We start from the raw sequence: 21896 nt of genomic DNA, 5'->3' as shown, positions 1-21896 counted from the left end.
TGATAACTAGTGTAAGTTGAAATACACTAAACACATACAAAAATACATTTGTAATGGAAAAAAATGGAATGCTATCAGCATTCTTAATGCATTCTTAGCTTACATGAGCAATAGTGAAAAGCTAGCATTTGTAGGCAAGGATGACTTCCAGTGCCCTGCAAAAAGTATTTTTAAAGTAATTTTCTTCTGAAGTGTTACTGTGTAAAAACCACATTTTAGGTTTCTTCTTATTTTTCTTTCCTACTTAAATAAAGTAAGTAAAAATACTATTTCAGCTGTAAAAACTCAACCTTGTATTCTTGGTGCATTGCCTTCATTCGTACACAGTCACCAGTTCTGGTGGTTTTGCAGGCAAATCCATGCAGTTGTTTGGAATTTGTAAACAGTTCTTTTGAGTGGACTTGGGAAGGTAAACTAAAGTTCAGTCTTTGCTGTGGTAACTGCACAGTGCGAAGTAAGAATTGTCACTAAAATCAGCTGCTGTCCTGAATACACAAAAGTTTCACATCTGAATGGGGATGTTGTCATCCAGGATAGTCATGAACTTTGTAGAAGCTCAGTTTGAGCTGTAAGTACGACTTCTGGTGTGCACCAAGCAGCAAACCAGTGCCTGAACACAACACTGGTACAGAATATAAATAGAGATATATTCTCAAGGAAAAGATACTCAAGATAAAATAATGCTCATACTTGAATCAGGATTGTGGATTCATAGTGCATAAATTAATAAGCCTACAAAATACTTAATGGCCACCCATTGTTTGCTTATATTTCTTCTACAAAAACTAACAGTAACCTCTCAAAATTATTTGTGTGTATACTGAGTCTAAAGCATAGGTGCTCGTGTGCAATTCTAATCTACTCACTACCAGGAGGGTGCTTGTGAATTTAAATCTCATGATCTGAAAAGTTGAAACTCCACATATTGTGCCTCAGCAAAAAGTTTGAAGTCTTAGGATAACCCGACAGTGTCACTATCACCAGAAATTAAACAGCTAAGTGTATATGTACATATGTAAAAAGAAGTGTTTATTAACAGAAAAATAGGTATCTGATGTTCACAGAAACCCTTGAAAAATTAAATCCAACTTCTGTGTGATTTGCAATGTGAGCATTGCAGGGAGAGAATGAAGAAGTTCCCAAATGCTTTTCATGTGGCCTTTGGTTGAAGTTCACTGACATTTTTACCAGAACAACTGTGACTTACAATATTGAAAAATGTCACAGCTCAGTAAAATCTGTTTCTAGCATTTAGCTCTTAAATAAGTTAAGATGTGTAAGCACCAGAAGCTTAATGTGTGCATCTTAATGGTGGGGACTTCCTACCAGGCATTTTAGACATGAACAAATAGCTGCTCAACTTGGTCATTTGCTTTCCTTCAGCAAAACTATTTTTTTTAATGTGCACTGATTTTAGAGCCAAAATTTTGTATCTTCAGGAATCCTTGATTTTTTTTCATACTCATCCTGAAGTCCAGTCTTAAATAATGCAGGCCTTCTTTCTTGAGTACCTATAAGAGAAAGTCTCATAAGACGTTTGAAAAGCATTGTTGAATTTGAAAATGTACTGTTTATCTAATAGCTAATAGGCAAGGTCACACTAAAATCTGTAGAGATAATTGTAGTTCATTGTAAGGAGAATTGAGCCTTGAGAAGAGAAGGCTTCAGGGGGACCTTCTAGTGGCCTTTCAGTACCTAAAGGGCACCCAAGAAGGAGGGAGAGAGACTTTTTGCAAGGGCAGGGAGTGATAGGACAAGAGGGAATAGCTTTAAACTGAAAGAGATTTAGATTAGATGTAAGGAAGAAATTCTTAACTGTGAGGGTGGTGAGGCACTGGTAGAGATTGCCCAGAGAAGTTGTGGGTGTGCCATCCCTTGATATGTTAAAGATTGTTAGTTTTTAATTGGGTAAAATCCCACCCAGTCAAAACCCCCTCTGATTACTAAGCTTTGCAATAACTTTCCATGCAGTGATTCTATAACTAAACTGGAGAGATCTTTTCATATTTGGGAAGGATTAGAAGGTTATTTTAGCTTTGTGCCTATTTTCATATATGCCTTTATAAATACAGAGCTGTACTTACTGTAGATAATACATCCTAGAAAGCTGTCACTGCTGTCATTACATATTGCAAACCAGAATTTAAATACTGAATTTTCAGTTTGGCCTACAAGCTCTAGATAGTCACATCCTCCTGAAAATTCAGTTAAAGTGCCATATTCAGTTTTCAAAATTTTGGCCACAAAGGAGTTTTCTAGATTGTGACATCAAAGTGCTGCTCTTATTTTCAGCTAATGAAAGCTGTTCTACATTCATTTTATTCCTCCATGGATTTTTTTCAAATCATTAAAAACATTTTGAATGTAAGGGTGGTGTAAACATTCACTGTGAACTTAAATAACAGTGATAAATAGCCACCTTTTTCAAACCCGTTTCAATTTTGTGGTTGCTGGATTCCTCACTACATTAATTTATTTAACTAGATCTTGAGAAGAGTTTGGTCAATGTACCTTTGACAATTAAAATATGGTCTAGATGTCACAGACCTAGTTTTCTTTCACAGATGTGCCATTTTATTACTTTAATAAAATATTTAATGCTTTTCTATGTAGTAATTTTAAGTAGTTTAGCTAGTATGAAAGTTTATTGGTCTACAATTTCCCATGGGCACATTTCTTTTAAGATGGGTGTAAAATACTAATTGCAAACATCTGCGCTGTTGCTTTTATGAGCAGTGAAGCAAGTTCATTCTTGAGCTTTTCCAAACTGCTGCTCCCTGCTGCTTTGTCCATCTCTATGTTTGCATTCCGGTCCCCTCATTTTCAGCTCAGTCTGTAAATGTGGCCGGAGTACCGGAAGAGACCAGACCTGGGTATGATGAAGATCAGTGAAAATAAATCTTTCTATATGGTGTCATTGCTTGTTCCTTTATTTACATAACACTAAACCTGTAAGGAGCCAAAGAATCACGTAGTTGGTATCCTGTCTTCCACAGTGTCCAGCTAGTGCCAAGGGCACTCCTGTACTGATACTCCCCGCGAAAAGAATGGATGCTAACAGCTACAAGCAAAACCTTTTGGTTTCTGATAGGGTTGTAATTCAGAAAAATGAAAATGGCAAAGTAAAGCTTTTTACCAATCAAGAGGACATACTCGGATACATCAGAAACCAATTTTATAGGAATTTTTGACTCAACTCTTTTCCTGTCTTTTTTCCCCCACAAAGATACAAGGAGTTTTAAGTTGTAAAACTTGAAATAATACTTGATATATGAGCAGTATTCTACTCAAATTAGAATTCCTACTTGTTCAAACTCTATGTAGCTTAACCAGACTGAGTGATCTGAGATTTTAAGTGATCTAGTACTGCTATTTAAACCTCCTCTTTGGTTTGCATTTTGTGTTAATTTGTCATTTCAGGTATTTCTTCCTTCACTTGTTCCAGTGACTGCCACATTACCACATGGTTATACAAAATAGAACTTTGTTACAGAACAACATTTAAGAAGAAATTGTAGTTGTCATATCAAGCATCCAAAAAATCCGAGCTTTTCTATTTATGGAATTACTACAAAGAGGCTCCCTGGTAACATTAGCAAATGGGACACAACAGATTTTTAGTTCTTGAAAATAGCCACAAACCTTGGTTTTGTCTGGCTGATGCAGGAAATGGAGAATTCCAGAGACTAACTTGTCAGTCTTGGTTTCGTAAACTCATCTGGTGACCTACAAGAGTTAAAAAAACAATCCTCAAACTACTAATTATTTCACTAAATGACAAAAAGCACTCAGATAGGATAGACTGCCAGAGCCATGCCAGAGAGCTGTAAGAAAAGCAGTTCTACAGTCCTGGTATGAAATCTACACTGCAGTTAAGTGTGGAAAGCAATGAATGCATTAGTATTTTCAGTTCTGAAATTGCCAAGCAAGACAGTAGCTTCGAGTTTGACTTAGTTGTGGAGTTAATACATGGAGGTGGACCTGTTATTTCAGGTGGGGCTGTTTGTTGAGGGATAAGAAAGGGATTTCCATTGCAGTTTACCTCCAGGCTGAATTGTGTTTTCAAGGTCACGTAATGCTTCGTGATCAAGGATCTCTGAGGAACTGAGACAAGCACTTACACTGCAGGCTGTGTGACAAAAGCTAGATAGGGGTTCATCGTGTTCAAAAGCAGGATTAATCCTTACAGCACTTTCTGAATTGCAGCTGCTGAGAGTAGGACCTCTACAATGCAGAACATTTTTGTTTAGATAAGATTTTAAATTGCAAAAGAAACAAAAGGAATATTTCGAAAGGTGAAGAAGAAGACTGTGAGCAGCTTACTGCAAATTAGAGTTTCTTTTGCATTTTCTTCTTATCTTAATAATTAAAATGATGAAAAGAAAACCAAGGCTTCCTAAGCCAAGAATGAGAGGTTTAAAACTGAAGGGTTGTATGGGTTCTGGAACAAATTTTGCACAGCGCTGTCCTTGGTAAAGCTGGTGTCTACGTACAGGGCATCTAAAATAAGGAAAGGAAGAGAAAAAATGTACAGAACTTCAAGGCAAAAAATACTGAGTACCTTAAATGAGAACAAAGGAAATTCTTCAATTTAATATGACCACATTATTTCCACTACAAATAATCGCTACGTGTCTGCATGAAAATAATGTGATTGATGATAGGGAAAGATAATACTTTTACATTCATGAGAGTGAGTTAATAATAAGCCACTAATATATTCCTTGCTGACCTACAAATTTTAAAGAAGTTATGAATTTTAAATATCTCTGACAAATTTCTAACTACAGAGCTAACATTTGTGTTTTATAACCTTAGAAGCTCAGGTGTGTTTTAAGGTAATGTCTGAATACATCTTTGAAGCCTATATTCTGTTTTCTGGTGATTTCACTCTGGGTAGCAAGGTCTGAAATAAGAGTTCTATTACAAATAGCAGGGCTCTACTCCTCTTTACAGGACAAGGGAAAAGGGAACTTACATGGAACTCAAGTGCAAATAATAGGCAATAATTTTCTCTCTGACTGTACACATTTGCACAAGCTGTCAGTTTGACACTGGTGGTAATTTGTAACTTGCTGTAATTCACAAAACTTTTAATTTATTATTTTTAATACTTTTATAGTTCCATGTGATGGTTTGGTTATACCTGTACATCAAGTCAGGGCTTTTCTGAATGGGAAAAATGTTATTTTCCTCAGTGCATCAGTCTTGGAGTAGTAGGTTGGACCCCTTGCTACCTCAGCAAAGCTTTGAAGAGGACCTTTCTCATTCACAGGCTGATTTCTAGTACTAAATGTTGCAGCTGCACTACTGTGGCTCTGCAAGTAAGGAATTTGGCAGTAACTGTGGCAAATTCAATATAACTTCTGTGATACCCATTGAAAAAAATTAATTTTGGCAATTGGGTTGTTACAGTGTATATAATTTGAATAATTTGTCCAGTGGTCTTATTTTTTGATGTTAATCCTAAGTAAGGTAAAAGATGTATCATTTACCTAGCCAAAGTATTAGGAGAGAATAAACAAATGCAAGAATTGTACCTTGATTCTTGCTTATGTACATGGCTGGTCAGCTACTGCGTGACAGTCGAGTGTACAGTTTAACATAATGCTCTGAATTGTCTAGTCTTACAATGAGAAGACATTTGATACTTTGTAAAGAGTTAATGTGTTCAGGTACTGTGTGCTTCTTGATATTGACTTAAGATAATTCCATTTAAAAGTCCTTAGGGAATATATTTGCGGTGAGGAAGAGCTGTTAATCTTCAAGTCCTTCCCAGAAAGGCCTGAAAGCAGCCTCAGCCTCCATGTGCTTTATTTATTTATTATCTATCACAGTAGTCTTCATAGCTGTGTCTATATGAATAAAGATTTCCTTTTTAATACATCTTAGAAAAGGGTAATTTCTTAAAATTTCTTAAAATGCTACCAGTTTTGCTAATTGATAGCAAAACTGTGAATGTGTTATTTCATTTTTCCAAAGTGTATTTGGAAATCTGAAAGGAATGAACGCTTTTGTGTATGTCATCTCTGCCAATGATGCTGAATTTCTACTAAATTTCTGAAGCATCTTTAAAAATAACTAGATCATGATGTTCTGTGTATGCTAACAGGCAGAAATGGATTTATCCACGGTGAGACTATTAACACCTTAGAAGGGTATTTGCAACGTGACAGCATCTGAATGTTGAGGTTTTGGCTTATTAGTGTAGTTTATGCTGTTGGAAAGTATAAGCTCAGCTCTTCTTTTTCATGGAATGCACATTACCAGGGGGCTGAATTCACATCAATCACCATCTATTTACCTGCAGACAGCTCCTCTTCCTGGAACCAGCTCACATTTCCCACCATTGACACAGAGATGGGGCTCCAGCTCGCACAGGCTCCGGCAGGGCAACCCGTCCTGGCTGGCGTAGCCAGGCTTGCAAAGGCAGTCGGCCTCTTTTGTCCACTCGTTCATTACGCATTCAGAAAACTTGTCACATGCCATGAATTTGCAGGGGTCTGCCCGATCAGCTGCAAAGGAGGGGTAAATAATTTACTGAAACATTACCCTAAAGGGCCTTGGCAGGGCTTGTGGCAGCCAGAGAAAACAGCTCACATTTACTGGCCTGTCACTTGGGTGTGCTAATAGGAGGATGTGTCCAGCATGGAAGGACACACAGCCTTCTTCCTGTACAGGACACAGCAAGCATGCAAGTTCATGCTGACTTCTGCACTTATTTACCCCATCCCTGTTAAGCTGTGATTTTATTTTCATCTCACTGACAAGGATTTTCACATTTGGATATTTTTATCCTGTTTTTGCCGTGAGTGTTAGCATCATACTCATGGATCCCATGCTACAGCCTTACGAGTGAGAAATAATTTCAACTGTAATGATCTTAAACACATAATTTAGGACAAGACAGAGGGATGGGGTTATTGAATATTGCACAATATTAAGACCTGCTAAATAGAGATACTGTCGTATTCCAAAAGAAAAGATATGCTTACAGGCTTTGTAGTGGGCTTTTGTTGCTTAAGTTTCTTTGTTTTGTGGTATGTTAACATTGGGAAGGCTTGCTGGGGTTTTTGTTTTGTTTTTTAAATATTAGTAAGGGATACCTCTGTGAGATTAAGGGAAAAGGACCCTGCTGATGTTCATGGGAAGGCCCAAATCAGAGACAGCTGTTACACAAGTCTGCTTCTCCTTTCCCATTCTCTGCTTCTTACTAGAAATGAAAGGAAAAAAAAGACCCAGAAAGAGTTGATTTTAACCCAGTGCTCAACCCCTCAACCCAGCTTGTGCTGATGGGGTGATGAGGAGGAGGGCTGCATCCACCAGTCTTGCTCATGGAGCCTGTTTCCTGTGTACCATGGGGCACAAACCTTAAAAGGCAAAAGATGAGAAGCAGACCAGGGGATACAAATCCTGTTCTTGCCAGCAAACAGTCCCAGTAAGATGTATGAATCCAAAAAGGAAAAGAAAAAAAAAAGTGGACAAAACTAGGAAAAGAGAGCAGCAAAGGAAATGAGAGGAGATATACATGTATGAGCTGGGCTATGTGATCCTTTATGTAGGTTAAAAGGAAGATTTGTACTGGATATTGCAGCTTGTTACCTGCAGCAACTAACTGGGCCTAAAGTTTTCTTCTGCAGCCACTTCATGCTCTATACTAGATGCTCAGTAATACTAATTTCAATGAAAAATGAGGATTGCATTTGTTATAGGAGTGCTGAAAATCTCAGACACACACTGGGATATGCTTCGGTGGTAGAAATGAATCCATCAGAGCAGTTCACTTATAACCCCTCGGTAATTCTATGGCTATTTCCTGCTTTGAATTTTTGACTAGTGGGTTTTAGCATGCACCATTTCCCTCTGCTGTATGCAATGTGCATGTTGGTTTAATATGTCCTTTGCTCCTGGACTGTGAGTGTGTGCACATGTAAACTCCAACAACAAGGAGAGCTTGGCATGAGCATTTGGCTGGGTCGAGTTTTTGTGATAATGTTTCATCTTCGTTAATGCATAACTGCATACTTTGTTATATTTTCTGATTTCACTTCATTTAGATTACAGAAATACTGCATGCAGGTATTTTTAAAAGTCCTTCTTTATGGTGTTTTTTATGACCAGTGCATTCAGCCCTTTGCAGCTGCTGACTCTTGATATGTATTTTGGACTGTAAGATCCCATCCATGTTTAACTTTGGTAGAACATCATTACCACTAGATGGCTCTCAGTTTCACAATAAAGAGGAATTTGCTTGTATTTCCTTAATTTGCTACACAGGTTGGGGTTTATTTATTTGTTCATTTTCTGAAATTAAAACACATCAGGCTTTGAAACATCTGTGTTGGAATATACTGGTTTTGTAAACACAATTTCTTCTATTTTGACTGTATACTACTGCTTGTAAGACTTGAAAGAACAGCTCCTTCAACAAACTCTCTGTAATAATGTTTTCTTGAATTAATGTTGAAATACCACATCAGCAAAGCATATCAGATGAAGATGAAAGACTTAAAAATTTTTCTGAATTTGCATTTCTGAATTTTTATTTAATGAAAATTTATTACTAAATCAAGGAACATGTGGCAGCCCAAAGTTCACTCTTTATATAATGAATTAATGAATTGTATATTCATTAATTTTTTTATTTTTATAATGAATTAATGAATAATACTTTATTCATCAAACATCAGTTTATCATGGCAGTATTTGAAGGGTAGAATACTGTGATTTTGTTAACTTTCTTTACCACAAGGTACCTATGCTTTTAGTGGCCACAAAGACGTATGTAAAATGAAAACTGGTTAGAAACTGCCTGCCTGAATTGTAAATGGATTTTTGTTCTAAAATTGTCAGAGATCTGTACATAGAAAGGCAGCTTAACCAAAACTCCTAAAGATATCTTCACACCTTTGCTATTCTTCTCCACGACAATGAAATTAAATTCAACCCTGAAATAATGACCAGAGTCTGAAAATAGATTAAGGCTTCAATTTTATAAAACAGTATAGTTTTTGAAAACACTAAGCTTTTGACATAAGAATAGTGTCTAGACATGTAGTTACTGACTTTCTACTGTTTAACAAAGACTAAAAACTCATTTAAAAGAGATAAATCCAGAGGGATTCTAGAATTACAAATCTATGGAGTACTACATGAAGTCATGCTCCAGCTAGTATCTGTAGAATCCAATTATTCATAAAAATTGTCTCCTTTTGTTTTGAATGCTGTATCCCTTTAAAAAAGATTTAATGATGCTCTAGCCCATGGTTTGCTTACAACACTGCAATAATCATCAGAAATTATGTTTACATACTCAGGTGCAAGGATTTCATGTCACACCTGAAAACTGCACATGAGCATTTCTTATACCTGTCTTCACCCAACCCTTGTTCTAGACAACAATCTATTTGTCTCTGAAAAGCAGTAGGTGAACATGCACAGCCCAACAGCCCCACCCAGCTTTTCATTACAGTATGAAAATACATCTGCAGAGAATTTGCAACATCTTTTTTGTCTTATTACTCCCTGTCACTGGGAGGCTGTTGCTAATATGGTTATTTCCAAGACAGTCATACTTCTGAAACTGTAACAGCCTGAAAGAAGATGGTCTGCTTGGATTTGATTTTGCACTTACATTTGTAATGCAAACTTACCTGGCTCAATATCCAGGGAATAGCTGTCAATCTCCAAATTGAGGTGTTGGGCTGCAGCATCACAGAAATCTTCCAAAACACAATGTACTGCTTCTGTGATATTGTATGGCACTGTCCTGGCAAATTTCATTTTGCTGTTCACAATCACACTTCCGTTCCTGAAGTTGAGAATTTCCAAGTGCTTAAAACCGGTAAGGTTGGACTGAAGGTATGGAAGTAGCTGCAAAACAGAGACTTGCCTTTATTTTAACTTACTGTCAGGGTCTACCTGCTATTAATTTCTCTTATAGTCAATTTTCATTATCAAATACACACATCACAGATTTATTTCCCTAAGTTTAATACAATTGTTAAGCTCCACTAGCAAATTAACTTTTCTGTTTAGCAGTATCTTCTTCTGGATTTCTGCACTTTTCTCAATAATATATTGAGATGGATGGGCAGCAATTTCCCCTGTAATGAAATGCATAGCAGCTGGGGAGTTTATTCATCTGGAAGAGAAAAAAATTACCTCACTCAAAAGCCAACTTACTTATTTTCAAACATTCAATCCAGGCAGGTTAGGGCATAGTATAATAGGCATGTTACTGATCTGACCTGTGCCCTATTGTACCCACAGAGAAAATCCATATCTAATCACAGTCTATGCTATGATATATTTTTAAAGGCCTATTTTTAAATGCAGCAGGCAGATACAAGCCTTAGATATAATCAGCACTGCTATACTGTTGGTGTGGATCTAAGAAAAAGCCAAATAAATTACATGCTGGCATATATCTGGGTTTTTTGAGCAAGTAAAAACTTTCATCACTGACTTCATAAACTCTGTCTTCATACTCTAAGGGCATCCCAGGCTTATGTATCCTTTAAAATACAGCTTATCAGATTGAATCATAGTAGGGTTGATTATTGTTAAAAACTGTGCACTTCAGTGTATTCCTTCAAACTGCACCTGATTACCACACTTGTTGAATTTGTTCAAGTTGATTTTCACCCACCAATTGCATGAACTGTTGTTCTAGTGCTTTGTATTCTGTCGAGCTCCTGTTGAAGAGGTCATCGGAGAAGTGCATGTTGGTTACCCTCAGGCTGAAGAAAACCACAAGCTCTTTGCCTTTGGCTGCAGTTGTCATGGAGCTGGTAGTGACGTACTTCAGCACTGGTGCTGGGGTGGTTTCTGCAGGTTCAGTGGTCAGCACTGAGATAAAACCACTGCCCTGTTCCCCTTCATACAGCCCTGCTGTGCTCGTGGCACCGACGAGATCCAGCTCGGCAGTGATGTCCTGCACTCCTACGCCCATGCCATCTTCAGGAACGCCCTCAGGGGCTGGCACCGAGGAATCTGGTAATTCAAGGGACTGCTCGATGATCTCAGAGGGGCTGTAGGGTGGGCTGGTGGCTGCAGGCAGAGGTGCTATTGATGGCAGCACATCTGTAATGACAGCTCCAGGCTGCACGGTAGAGACATGACTTGGACCAGTAAAGACAGGCAATGTGTCATAAGTGCTGGCTGTAACAAAAATGTCATCGCCTGATGATTCTAGTTCTTCCATGATCTTAACTGCTGCAGGAAAACAGGGTAAAATCAAATTAGCCATGTTGAAAATTAAGCATAAAAAACACTGAGCATGGAAAAAAACATGTATATGGGATTTCCATGGAAACATTTTTAACAACAAGTTTAACAGTATTTAAATACGAAAATGTTAACTCCATCACCAGGGAAGAACTACTGGAATAAAATACCTCATACACATGTTTGAGTGATGAGATTTCTGTGGGTTCTGTAGTTAGTAGTTATGCTTGGCAAGTATTTCCTGAGCCTCTAAAGCACATTCTTGTTCTGAAGGTACATAATCACACTGTCAGTATATATTGTCTCAAAGAGGAAATTGGAGCTTTGAGCTCTCTGCTTGGAACACTTGTATGCCAGAGTCATTCTGTTCCCCTCTGCAAAAAGTTAAAGCTAATCATAAAATGTGATCACAAAAAACAATACAGCCCCTCCAGATGCAAACTGTGTCAATTTACCCAAAAGACAACAGCACCAATGAAAAAATATTCAAACCTTAAGAAGCCATCTACTGCACCTGAACCAGAGCTTTTATGGGGTCCCCATCAGGGCTTGGCATGGATCTAGGACATGTGATAGCTGTAGCTGAAATCCAAATCTAAATTCTCAGGAATGCTTCTCTTTGAAATCAGCTTGCAGCTACCTGGCCACAATGACGTCAGGATATATGATGGCCTCCACCAACAGCCACCTGCCCAAACTGGTGACTTTGTCCTTTTCCAGTGATCTACCATTCTTCACATGGAACTTTTACCGACCCCCTGCAGGCAAAATCACCTATCGGCTGTAAGGACAGAAATTTTTCTCCAGCTGATGAACTCTCCCTACATGCTAATTTCCTCCCAGTGGCCAATGAAAAGATGAAAGGAAAGCAAACTTTTGCATTGAGAATATCCTTGACTGAATGAGTTGGCAACTGTCCTGGCCTTGGCACAGGTGTTGAGCATGGATATTCTTTGTATCCCATTCTGTTTCCTTGTTTCTAAATGAACACCGTAATATTTCATTAAAAGCTTCAGATGTTCTTCTCTTGCCACGTCCTCATGTTTCTTGTGTGATTAAGGATACGGACAGATTAGAAAAGCAAAGCCTAGTGATGTTCTCTGTTTACAAAGCTCTTGCTTTGTTATTACTTATGCTGTTAAGGAGTGAGAGTCACTTATCAGTTAAGAGAACTCAGAACAGCTTTCCTAGCATTAGTGCTTGAGGTAATAATGCAGGATGATCTACTGATGGGATGAGCCTGCAGCTCCACAGACACCTCTCTCAGCATGAGGGCACACACGAGCATACAATGGTGATGGCATTTGTTAGGCAGATTATATTTTAGAAAGACTACAGGAGAAAGATGTACTGAAGTGGCTTTAAAATTGCAGCAAATTTGAAGCAGATATTTACAAGCACATATATATTGCATACTTGGCATATAGCTGTGTATATATATATATATTCATATGGTCTATACATAAACTATAAAGGTCTTCTGGCATCCTCTTATTACAAGCAAAGTAACTTAAAAGGCCTTGAGGGCATACCAAGATGATCACTGAACCTGTATCACCTGTTTTCATAAGCTGCCAGTTCTTAGAAGTCACTGTGACTCCAGCTGGAAGAGACAGACAGCAACTGACCCAACAGTTTGTGTTAGTTCCTGTTAGTAAACAGGGTCACATCAAAGGCTGCTGAGCCCCTACTGTGGCACAGCACCAGTCCCAAACCCAGGGATAACTGATCTCTTCTTTGTCCACCGGGTGTCATGTTACTGCTGCAAGACTTGTCTACACAAGTGACATGGAAATCAGCGGTAAAATGATCTATTTACCAAGATTTTCCTCTTCAATAAAATTCAATCCCAAGAAGTTAAGAACTATAGGTGAAACAAAGAAGACCCAGACATTCCATACAATCACAGAATAGTTTGGGTTGGAAGGGATGCTAAACATTATGTAGTCCAAGCCCCCTGCTATGGGGAGGGACAGTTTCTGCTAGACCGGGTTGCTCAGGGCTCCATCCAACCTGGTCTTGAACACTTCCAGGAACAGGGCATTCACAAATCCTCTGGATAACCTGTTCCAGTGCCTCACCACCCTCACAGTAAAAAATTTCTTCCTAATATCTAACCTAAATCTACACTCTTTCAGTTTAAAGCCATTCTCCCTTGTCCTGTCACTACATGACTTTGTAAAAGATCCCTTTCCAGCTTTCCTGTAGGCCCCCTTTAGGTATTGAAATGCTGCTGTAAAGTCTCCCTGGAGCCTTCTTTTGTCCAGGCTCAACAAGCCCAGCTCTCCCAGCCTGTCTCTATAGGAGAGGGGCTCCCGCCCTCTGACTATCTTCATGGCCCTCTTCTGGACTCTGTCCAGCAAGTCCATGTTTTTCGTGTTGGGGGGACCCAGAGCTGAATAGAGTACTCCAGGCTGGTTGTGACAAGAGTGGAATTCAGAAAAGAATTACCTCCCTTGACCTGCTAGTCAGTGAAATGAAAAACAAAAATCCAACCCTTTGCATTTAAAATGCTGGATTTATATATTACATCAATATCTATTGATTTTCAGACTAGATGTAAAGAAGACACTTTTTTTATGATGAGATTGGTGAAACACTGGAATATGTTGCCCAGAGAAGTGGTGGATGCTGCACCCCTGGAAATATTGAAGGTGAGATTGAATGGGACTCTGAGCAACCTAATCTAGTAGAAGGTGCTCCTGTTAATTGTGACAAGGTTGAACTAGATGGCCTTTAAAGGTCCCTTCCAATCCAAATTATTCTATGAATCTGTGAATCCATATGCACATAAAAATATGTATAAAATTTACATCGTTTATCATACGGGAATTACTTTTAAAACTTCAGCAGTTTGCTTTGTAGATGGGATTTTCACATCAGAAAACAATTATTTTATGAAACCTCTGCAAGTACAAACTCTGACAGTTTAAACACTCAATCTCAGCATATACAATTTTAGCATAGTCTACAGCACTATCATTCAGGTGTAGGGAATTCACAGAGGGCACAAAATAAGACACTGAAATCAAATATACCCCCAGAGTAAACACATTGAAGGTTAAACAATACCATGGAATTAAAAGCTGATGTCCGCAATAAAAACCGCAACTCAAATTTCAGCCTCCTCTTCTCCTCCCACAAAGTTGTTCACTGAACTCCCCAGATGTTTTTATGTACTAAATAGCCAAGGCAGGTCAGTAGTGTACTGAGAGTGTTAATCAAAAATTAAACACCTGTTGGCAAAGATGTGAAAACATTAAATTAAGAGGCAATTTCCTGTGCCCATGCTATATGAAATCTTTGTAAAAGGCGTTTTGCACGCAAGCATTTATTCCCTGCTGAGGGAATGAAATACATAGATCTGACTTATCAGAAAAAAATCAACTGCCATTTCAACATCTTTATTTTAGGTATCTAATTAGTTGGTCCTCTTTTTTTTTTTTTAAATGAGGAAAACCCTGCTAATTGACCATGAATAAGGCATAATTGTTTGGGAAAGGTCAAATTGTCATGAGACATTTTTCTAGAGGGCTTGCATTAATGAGCAGGCCCAGAATGTTATACATTAAGAGGTCCTGGCATTTCCTTTCATTCACGAGCATAATAAGCACTGACAAATTTTCCAAGTCCCCTGGTGGGTATTCTGTATATGTTCTGTATATGAAAGTTACAGTGTTACAATGTATATGTATATATTTGCATACTTGCTGGCTGAAGAAAATAACCAAAGAAGGGAAAAGTGTGCAGTTAAGAGATTGGTTCATAATAAAGAGTAAGAATCACCTTGTGTGCAGCTCTGCTGATACCAATATCAGATGGATACAGAAAGTAGCTGCATTCAAATTTACATATTTTGTTGGTGCCTGAAATGTCACTAAATCCCTGGATGCAGGACTGCTGTGTACAAAGTGCTGAATTTATGTTCAAGGCCTTTAATTTTTAACTAGGGCACAAGCAATGTGAGGATTAAAAGAATTAAAAGAAGAGGATCATTAACCTAATGTGTCACAATGAGTGTCTCCCAACACATAATTACTGATTACATTAATCTTTCTAACTGTACAGGCAAGCCAAAAGAGCCACAATGATCTAAGACTGTCATTCTGTCTGTCTGTGTGAGCCCTCCAGAAGGTAGGTTCAATGTCCAATAAACCCACAGGACTCTTTCTCCACTGACTCCAGAGAACCTCGGTTCACTTGGAATGCACCCCATCTCTCCTTCATCTCCAGTCCTAAAAATTCTTTTCTCTCTTAATCTTTTTCCTTAGAATTCCCACTGGAACTTTTTGAGTAGTCTAATTTTTTTTCATAGGACAGCCTGAGAGTGCAGCTCTAGCTCTGCTATGCACTCCTCTACTGTGGTGTTCTGTGTAACTTACAGAAACCATCATCATATTTTGAAAATTTCCATACCTTGCAGCTGTGCTTCATTATCAATGTCCTCAGCATCAAAGATGCAAATAAACGTCATTCTCACATGATGTCACAAGAAGAGTATTTTCTATCTTGATAAAATACTGCTTAGTAATGGTGATCTTCTTTCATTATTCTCAGGACTATTCACTTCTACCTCACCCTGAAAACTTAAAGGGTAAGATAAAATTTGTGAAATCAAGACCTGAAAATCTAAACCACTACAGAATTCAGGGCACCGAGCAGCCAAAGCTTACTAATCCTGTCTATGTTCATTATGAATGAAAGAAAGATGATTCTCTAGCTATCTCCACACTGGCATAAAGGCCAAACTTCAGTTCACTGCCAGACAAACCTGTTTTACTGACTTTCCTGCTTAGCTGAGCAATTTGTCAAGGGCAACAGATTGTGTGTTTGACTTGGGATATTTGCTCCCAAACTGAGTTATGACATTGTCCTCATCTCATTGATATCTTTACCATGATTTCTTTTTGGGAGGTCAGTAGTATTATTTGCTTCTGTTATGACTGAAGAAATAAAAAGCAAAGAACTCTTCACTTGTTCCTCAAAGATGCATAAAGATTAAGAGCAAACCATTGGGAATAAAGCCATGCCCTGACTACCTTTACTCTCTGCAACTTTTCCCTCATAGTAGCCAAGTCTGCCTGAGAGCAGCAGAATAATGCAGTTCACTACAGTCTGACTGTCCATAAACTTTTCACTGAAGCAAGTTAGCTGGTCTTACTCAACTCACACAAAAAGTTTTCAGTACAGAGAATGTATTCTCTTTACGTAGTGCCTGAGGGTCAGTATTTTGATTGATCCATCTGTCCTTGGGAAATGGAAGCTCCCTTAGACTTTATGGAAGTCAGTCAGTTGCAGAAGGGAGTCACATCTGGCTTTAGCAATTTCATATTTGGTCACTGTACCTATAAGAGCCCTCTGAAATATCAGTTTCTTGTGGGATTAAACATTCTTTCTTTCTTTGATTATCGTTTTCACATGCATTGGCCATAGCATGGCTGAAGTTGGTAATTCAGCTTGCCATTTGCTGTTTTATTAAGGACTTCTATTACTTCAATTACAAGTTTTCTGAAAAAGCCTCTTTCTGTAAAGATTTGAAACAATGAAATCAATACATTTAATATTTTTTTAAATTTTTTTCAACTTCAAGTTAATAAGTTAAGCACAACAGGTGGAAATACAACAGGTAAACTATTAATTGAGAAATCTTACTTTATAGACCTGTGTCAAATTCATATGCTGAAAAACCTGATGTTGAACCTTAATGACTGTCTTTGGCATTCTCATATTTCAGCAGCTTTAGAGGATTAAGCATTTCAGAAACACAAATATAATTTAAACAATACAGGAATAGCTGGTGTTTAAAGCATACCCAAAATTCTGAGTAGGATATAGGAATATTATACAGAGAGGTGAGGTGTATAATCAATACCTTGTATGGACAGTAGGTCAGTGGTAGGTTATTTCTGTAATGTGACAAGTCACTTTTACCATTTACAGAACCTTTACCTCATCTGCTACTGAGATTGCCAGATAAAATGACATACTAGTGCTCAAGCACCCTAAAAGTTAGTTTTCTGTGTAAAGTCCTTGCTAAAAAATGATGCAACCAAGATTAAAATGCTCTTGTGAAGTAAGGGGGTTTGTAAGTACATTTACATGAAAACATGTTAAAAATGCCAGGGATACCATGGCTATTATGTATTGTAAGATATTTTGTATTGAAGCTCTGCAGTATTTGCTACCATAGTAATATCACATTAAAATAGATATTAAATAAGCAAGGTACCATGCTAATCTTGGAAGCAAAACCAAGCAATAGTGAATTTGCAAATAGGAATGCACTTCTACAAAGGAATAGAATCAAAGCCAAACAAAAACCCCTCTTTCTTAAAGCAATAGTTTCAGGAGGATTTAACATCTCTTATTCCCATAGTTGAATGTTCTCAATTAAATTTGAAAAATTTATTTCATGAATTTAAAATAATGAGATCTATGTGAAACCAGCCCGGGTCTTTAGGAACACCTGGAAACATAAAGAAACATCCATCTAAATGTTTCAAACGCTGCTGCATGACACTGTAACAATTTCAGAGCACCCCAAATGGAGAACCTGGAATACTTTTTTGGATTTATTTTACTTTAGAAAGTTTGAAAACAAAATCTGACAAGTTATAATACCCTTCAGAACTTAAAGTACTCTCCAAATTCCTGCCCATTTTCTCTATTTTTCTCAAATGTGCAATAGGAAAAAATCAGAGCAAATTTTGCAAATGATGGGACCATCAGACAGTTTTGTGGTATCAAAGTTTATTAGTTTGCAAAATGATAAAAACAAAAACCAAAATAGAAGTTACATGGTATAAATTCAAGTAATGTGTTGGCCAAGGACCTAAAACACAAAAGACAAACATGAAATTAGAAAGTTAAAACCAGTGATTCTCTTAAAATCTCATCACTTTAAGGCTTGTCAAGAGAAAATGAAAACACTGCATACACCCTTTTTTCCCCTTGTACTATGTAGTCACTTGTATGACAAAACAATAATGGAATGAAAGTCATAGAATGAGGAGTATTTTGTTCTTCTAAATTGTGCCTTGGATGTAGGTAGTCTGATTTTTCTCAAAGTTTTGAAATGGAAGAAGTGACTCTGTGAGAGAGAGATAGAAGGAGATATTTAAGTGGGAAGATCCTTCTGTCTTTGTGTTTCATTGTAAGAATACATTTCAGTCTTACTGATATTGAACATGACTTTGGGCCAGATGCCTTAGTGCAGACTTGGATTGTTGCACCCATCATGCTTGGATTGTGGACTGGAGCAGCCCAGAACAGCCAGAGTGCTCTTGTCAGGGAGCCGGCAGAATGCGGAATGGCAAACCCACAGTGCAGTAAAATGGATCCATACAGCTGCTAGCTGCAGGTTTGTGCTGAAATCCCTCAAGAGATCTTCATGTAACACTGGGGTGAAGAAGCCTTATGGCATAAGCTAGTTTTTCAAAAAATGACAGTTAAATGAATATTTCAGATTGTTCTCACATAAAATTTTGGATTAAGATACATGAGTTTCATTTAATTTTCCAATTGTTGTTGAGTAGCAGTGACAATACAATGATGAAACTTTGTTACTCTAACTGTTCATAGAACTTACATATATTGGGAAACTAAAAACAGGAAAAAAATAACTAGTTAACTGTCCATAAAATACCCACTTCACTCCCCATGAAATAACTACTAAGTATTACTAACACTAACCTTCTTGCAGTAGTTTTTAAAGGAATTGTTAATAAGAGGGCAAAAACCTCTTTTTAACCAGCAGGGGAAAACAATCATTATTTTTGTAAATGCAGCTGATGCTGACTCTATTCTGTTCTTCTCTTCTACCCTGCTATGTATCACCATTGAAATAATCTGTCTTGATGCTTTCAGGCTTCCATTCTCCTCAAGCCATACCACTTTTTTTTTTTTTTTATTCAAGTTTTGTAGTATCATGGAGGCCTATTGTGAAGTTCTTCAAGATTTATTCAGCACAGTTTTGATTTTTATTGTTTCTCTTTGAAGTGTCAGTGCCTTTTTCTGAAATGGTGAATAAGATATAGGGATAGATAGGTATAGATATAGATATAGATACAGATGGTATAGAATAGGGATGAGAATAGAACATTGGGCTTATCTTAATTATTTAAGACAAGTTTAACCAGGGCTTTGGCCACAGCTCTAGGCTACATATACATTTAGGAGAAAGGACTGAAATGTATTAAAGTATTTTTCCAACTCTATTCCTTCCAATCTCTAGAAAGATAAATTAAAACTATGGTAATTGCTATTGAAAGATAGACCTTAGGAACCAAAATCCTCAGCTATGAAGATTCCATTCATGAGTAATACTTTTTGTTTTCTCAGTCAATCCCCAGCAGGCTTTCCTGTGCCAACAATTCCCTGCTCCAACTCTGCTTGAAAGCCCATTATTCCAAACTGCATGGCAATAAAGATGGTTATTAAAGGCATGTTTGACCCTGTATAAAATTCTGACCATAAAACTGTTATTGGAACCACTATTCTACAGATATTGTATGCTACAATAATTAAATTTTAATAAGTCTACCAAATGGGGAAAAATGAAAGAGAAGCCTAAACATGTAAATGCAGTAAAATGGAGAAGAAATTAAATCTTTTGCATCCAGGCTTGGTTTAATCATGTTCTTACTGATGCATGTAATGATCTTACCATTCTACAGAATGAAAGTGAAACTTCTGTCTCCTTTTGATCTACACCTGGATATCATTGCTTGAAATTGAGTTTATTCCTTTCTGCTACAGAACTTACAGAAAGTTTAATTGAGAAAGAAATGTAGAGGACTTACTGGAAAAAAATTGCATGTTATCTTCAACCAGAAGTCAGAAATTACTTGCATATTGCAATTAAAAGAAAAAGTATGTGACACCCCTGACAGGAGCTTAGGTTCTAAATATTCATAAACATGAATCACATTAAATTTAGTACAAACTTTATTGAAAATATGTCTCCATTTAAGATTTTTATACATTTTTGTTTGTTAGTTTTAACACTATAGCATTTTTCAAACTGACTAACAAGCAGCTTAAATTGATATCAGCATCAGTGCTACCTTTGTAAGGCATCTCAAGATGACTGAGAAGATCAAAGTTGGAAGGCCAAGCCCTCTCTGTTGACAGAGATACAAAATTCCATTGAGATATGGAGCAGATGTTGGAGCAGAGATGATTCAGAGCACCCAGGTTACAACTTGTCTATAACTCGTGCCGGTGGCATGAGTTTTTCTCTGTCAAGGAATAGACTAAATAAATTTCCAGGCTGAGGTCAAATGGACTCTCCTAAGCTGGAGAGATATTGAATTCTCCAAAGAGAGAAGAGCAACAATTTAGAAAATCAAAGTTTTAGTACAGTTTTCTCATAACACATTATTTCTCAAAGCCAGCATTTCTAGCAAGACCAAGGATTTTTAATAAGTGGGGGAATTATTTGGGGCATGTTAGTCTCAGCAGTGCCACTTTGCCTAATATTTGTTCCAAATGGACTACATGACATGTAAACTTCATTAGTTTCTTTCATTTATGACATGGCAAAGGTTAACCTTACACTCCCAGCACTGAAGTCTGTATTATTTGTTTTAAAATGTCTTTCTGATTATATTACTGCAAAGGTCAGGGGTTTTAAATTAATTTTATTCAGGACGTTAATATATTAAAATTATTTGTGATACTGGCTCTTCAAATGCTGAACTTATTTCTGCCTTTTATATTCCTTTTTTATTAGATGATTAGAATTATTGCAGTCATATCTAAAGACTGTAAACTGCCTCAAATAAGTTTTTAGCCCTTTAGTTCTAAAGAAAATTAATTTTCTGGAACAAAGTGGAATTAGACCACATGCAGCAACAAATATATATCCGTCCTGGAGGGAGAGCTCCTTCATGCACTGTACAAAGAAGAAGAATTATGGGTGGGTTGTAGGCTTGACTACAAAGTGTGACTGAACAAGTGGTGCAGCACTGAGGTCTGCCTTCCTGCTATTTTCATAGGTGCAGAACAAGGTGTTAAATTTTTTCATTATACAAGTGGCTCAGGAGGTTTGCGTCTGGATAAGCAAATTTTGTTAGCAGCAATATAAGTTGTTTTCAGTACTTCACACAGTCATTTCAACGAGTCATTGGAATTACCAATTGAGTATAAAGAAAACTATCACTTGTTTTGGTGCGTTTGTATTGTGTATTTGGGGGGGTCATGAATAAGAAATAATATTTGAGGGAACTAAAGCTTAACCTTAAAGTAAAACAGAAATGGTTGGATAGCTTAATAATTTAAACAAGTCATGTGTTAAATTGGAAAAATAGATAGTGCTCACTTTCTCTCAAATTTTTTGCTTGGATTAGTCATTTCATTTCAGCATTTTTAAGTATATTTTGGAGACATAATGTAGATTTTGTTCTATTTCAATTGCTCCTGCTGTTCCCAGCACGGAGATAGCTGGGCAGAATGCTCTCATTAAATTCTGACCAGATACTAATAACTTATTCTAATATGTTTAGGATTCTTCAGGAACAGTCTGAGCAGCCAGTTCTAACTGATCAAAACTTTTCCTTCAATCCAACATATCCTAATATGGGCCTGCTGAAACTCTTCTATACAGCCTCATCTTCAATTCACGGACAACTCTCAGAGTACTGAATATTGTATATAGTGCTTGAAAA

At 37.3% G+C, this 21896-nt stretch overlaps 1 protein-coding gene across 1 annotated transcript in view; it reads right to left on the bottom strand.

Moving 5' to 3' along the window:
• Window positions 1–1429: 1429 nt before the first annotated feature.
• IMPG1 (interphotoreceptor matrix proteoglycan 1) overlaps window positions 1430–21896 on the bottom strand; it is a 54757-nt gene continuing 34290 nt past the window's right edge. Inside the window, exons 13-19 of the mRNA XM_069008608.1 lie at window positions 10652–11217; window positions 9654–9873; window positions 6305–6515; window positions 4324–4500; window positions 4043–4224; window positions 3643–3726; window positions 1430–1511 (exon numbers count right to left, since the gene is read on the bottom strand). Of these exons, the coding sequence (XP_068864709.1) occupies window positions 3695–3726; window positions 4043–4224; window positions 4324–4500; window positions 6305–6515; window positions 9654–9873; window positions 10652–11217 (1388 nt within the window). The 3' untranslated portion in view covers window positions 1430–1511; window positions 3643–3694. The remainder of the gene's footprint in view (window positions 1512–3642; window positions 3727–4042; window positions 4225–4323; window positions 4501–6304; window positions 6516–9653; window positions 9874–10651; window positions 11218–21896) is intronic.

The sequence above is a fragment of the Aphelocoma coerulescens genome, chromosome 3 (assembly GCF_041296385.1).
Source record: "Aphelocoma coerulescens isolate FSJ_1873_10779 chromosome 3, UR_Acoe_1.0, whole genome shotgun sequence".
NCBI classification, from domain to species: Eukaryota; Metazoa; Chordata; class Aves; order Passeriformes; family Corvidae; genus Aphelocoma; species Aphelocoma coerulescens.
The sequence above is the reverse complement of the archived record's forward strand: the minus strand, read 5'-3'. Positions and strand labels throughout refer to the sequence as shown.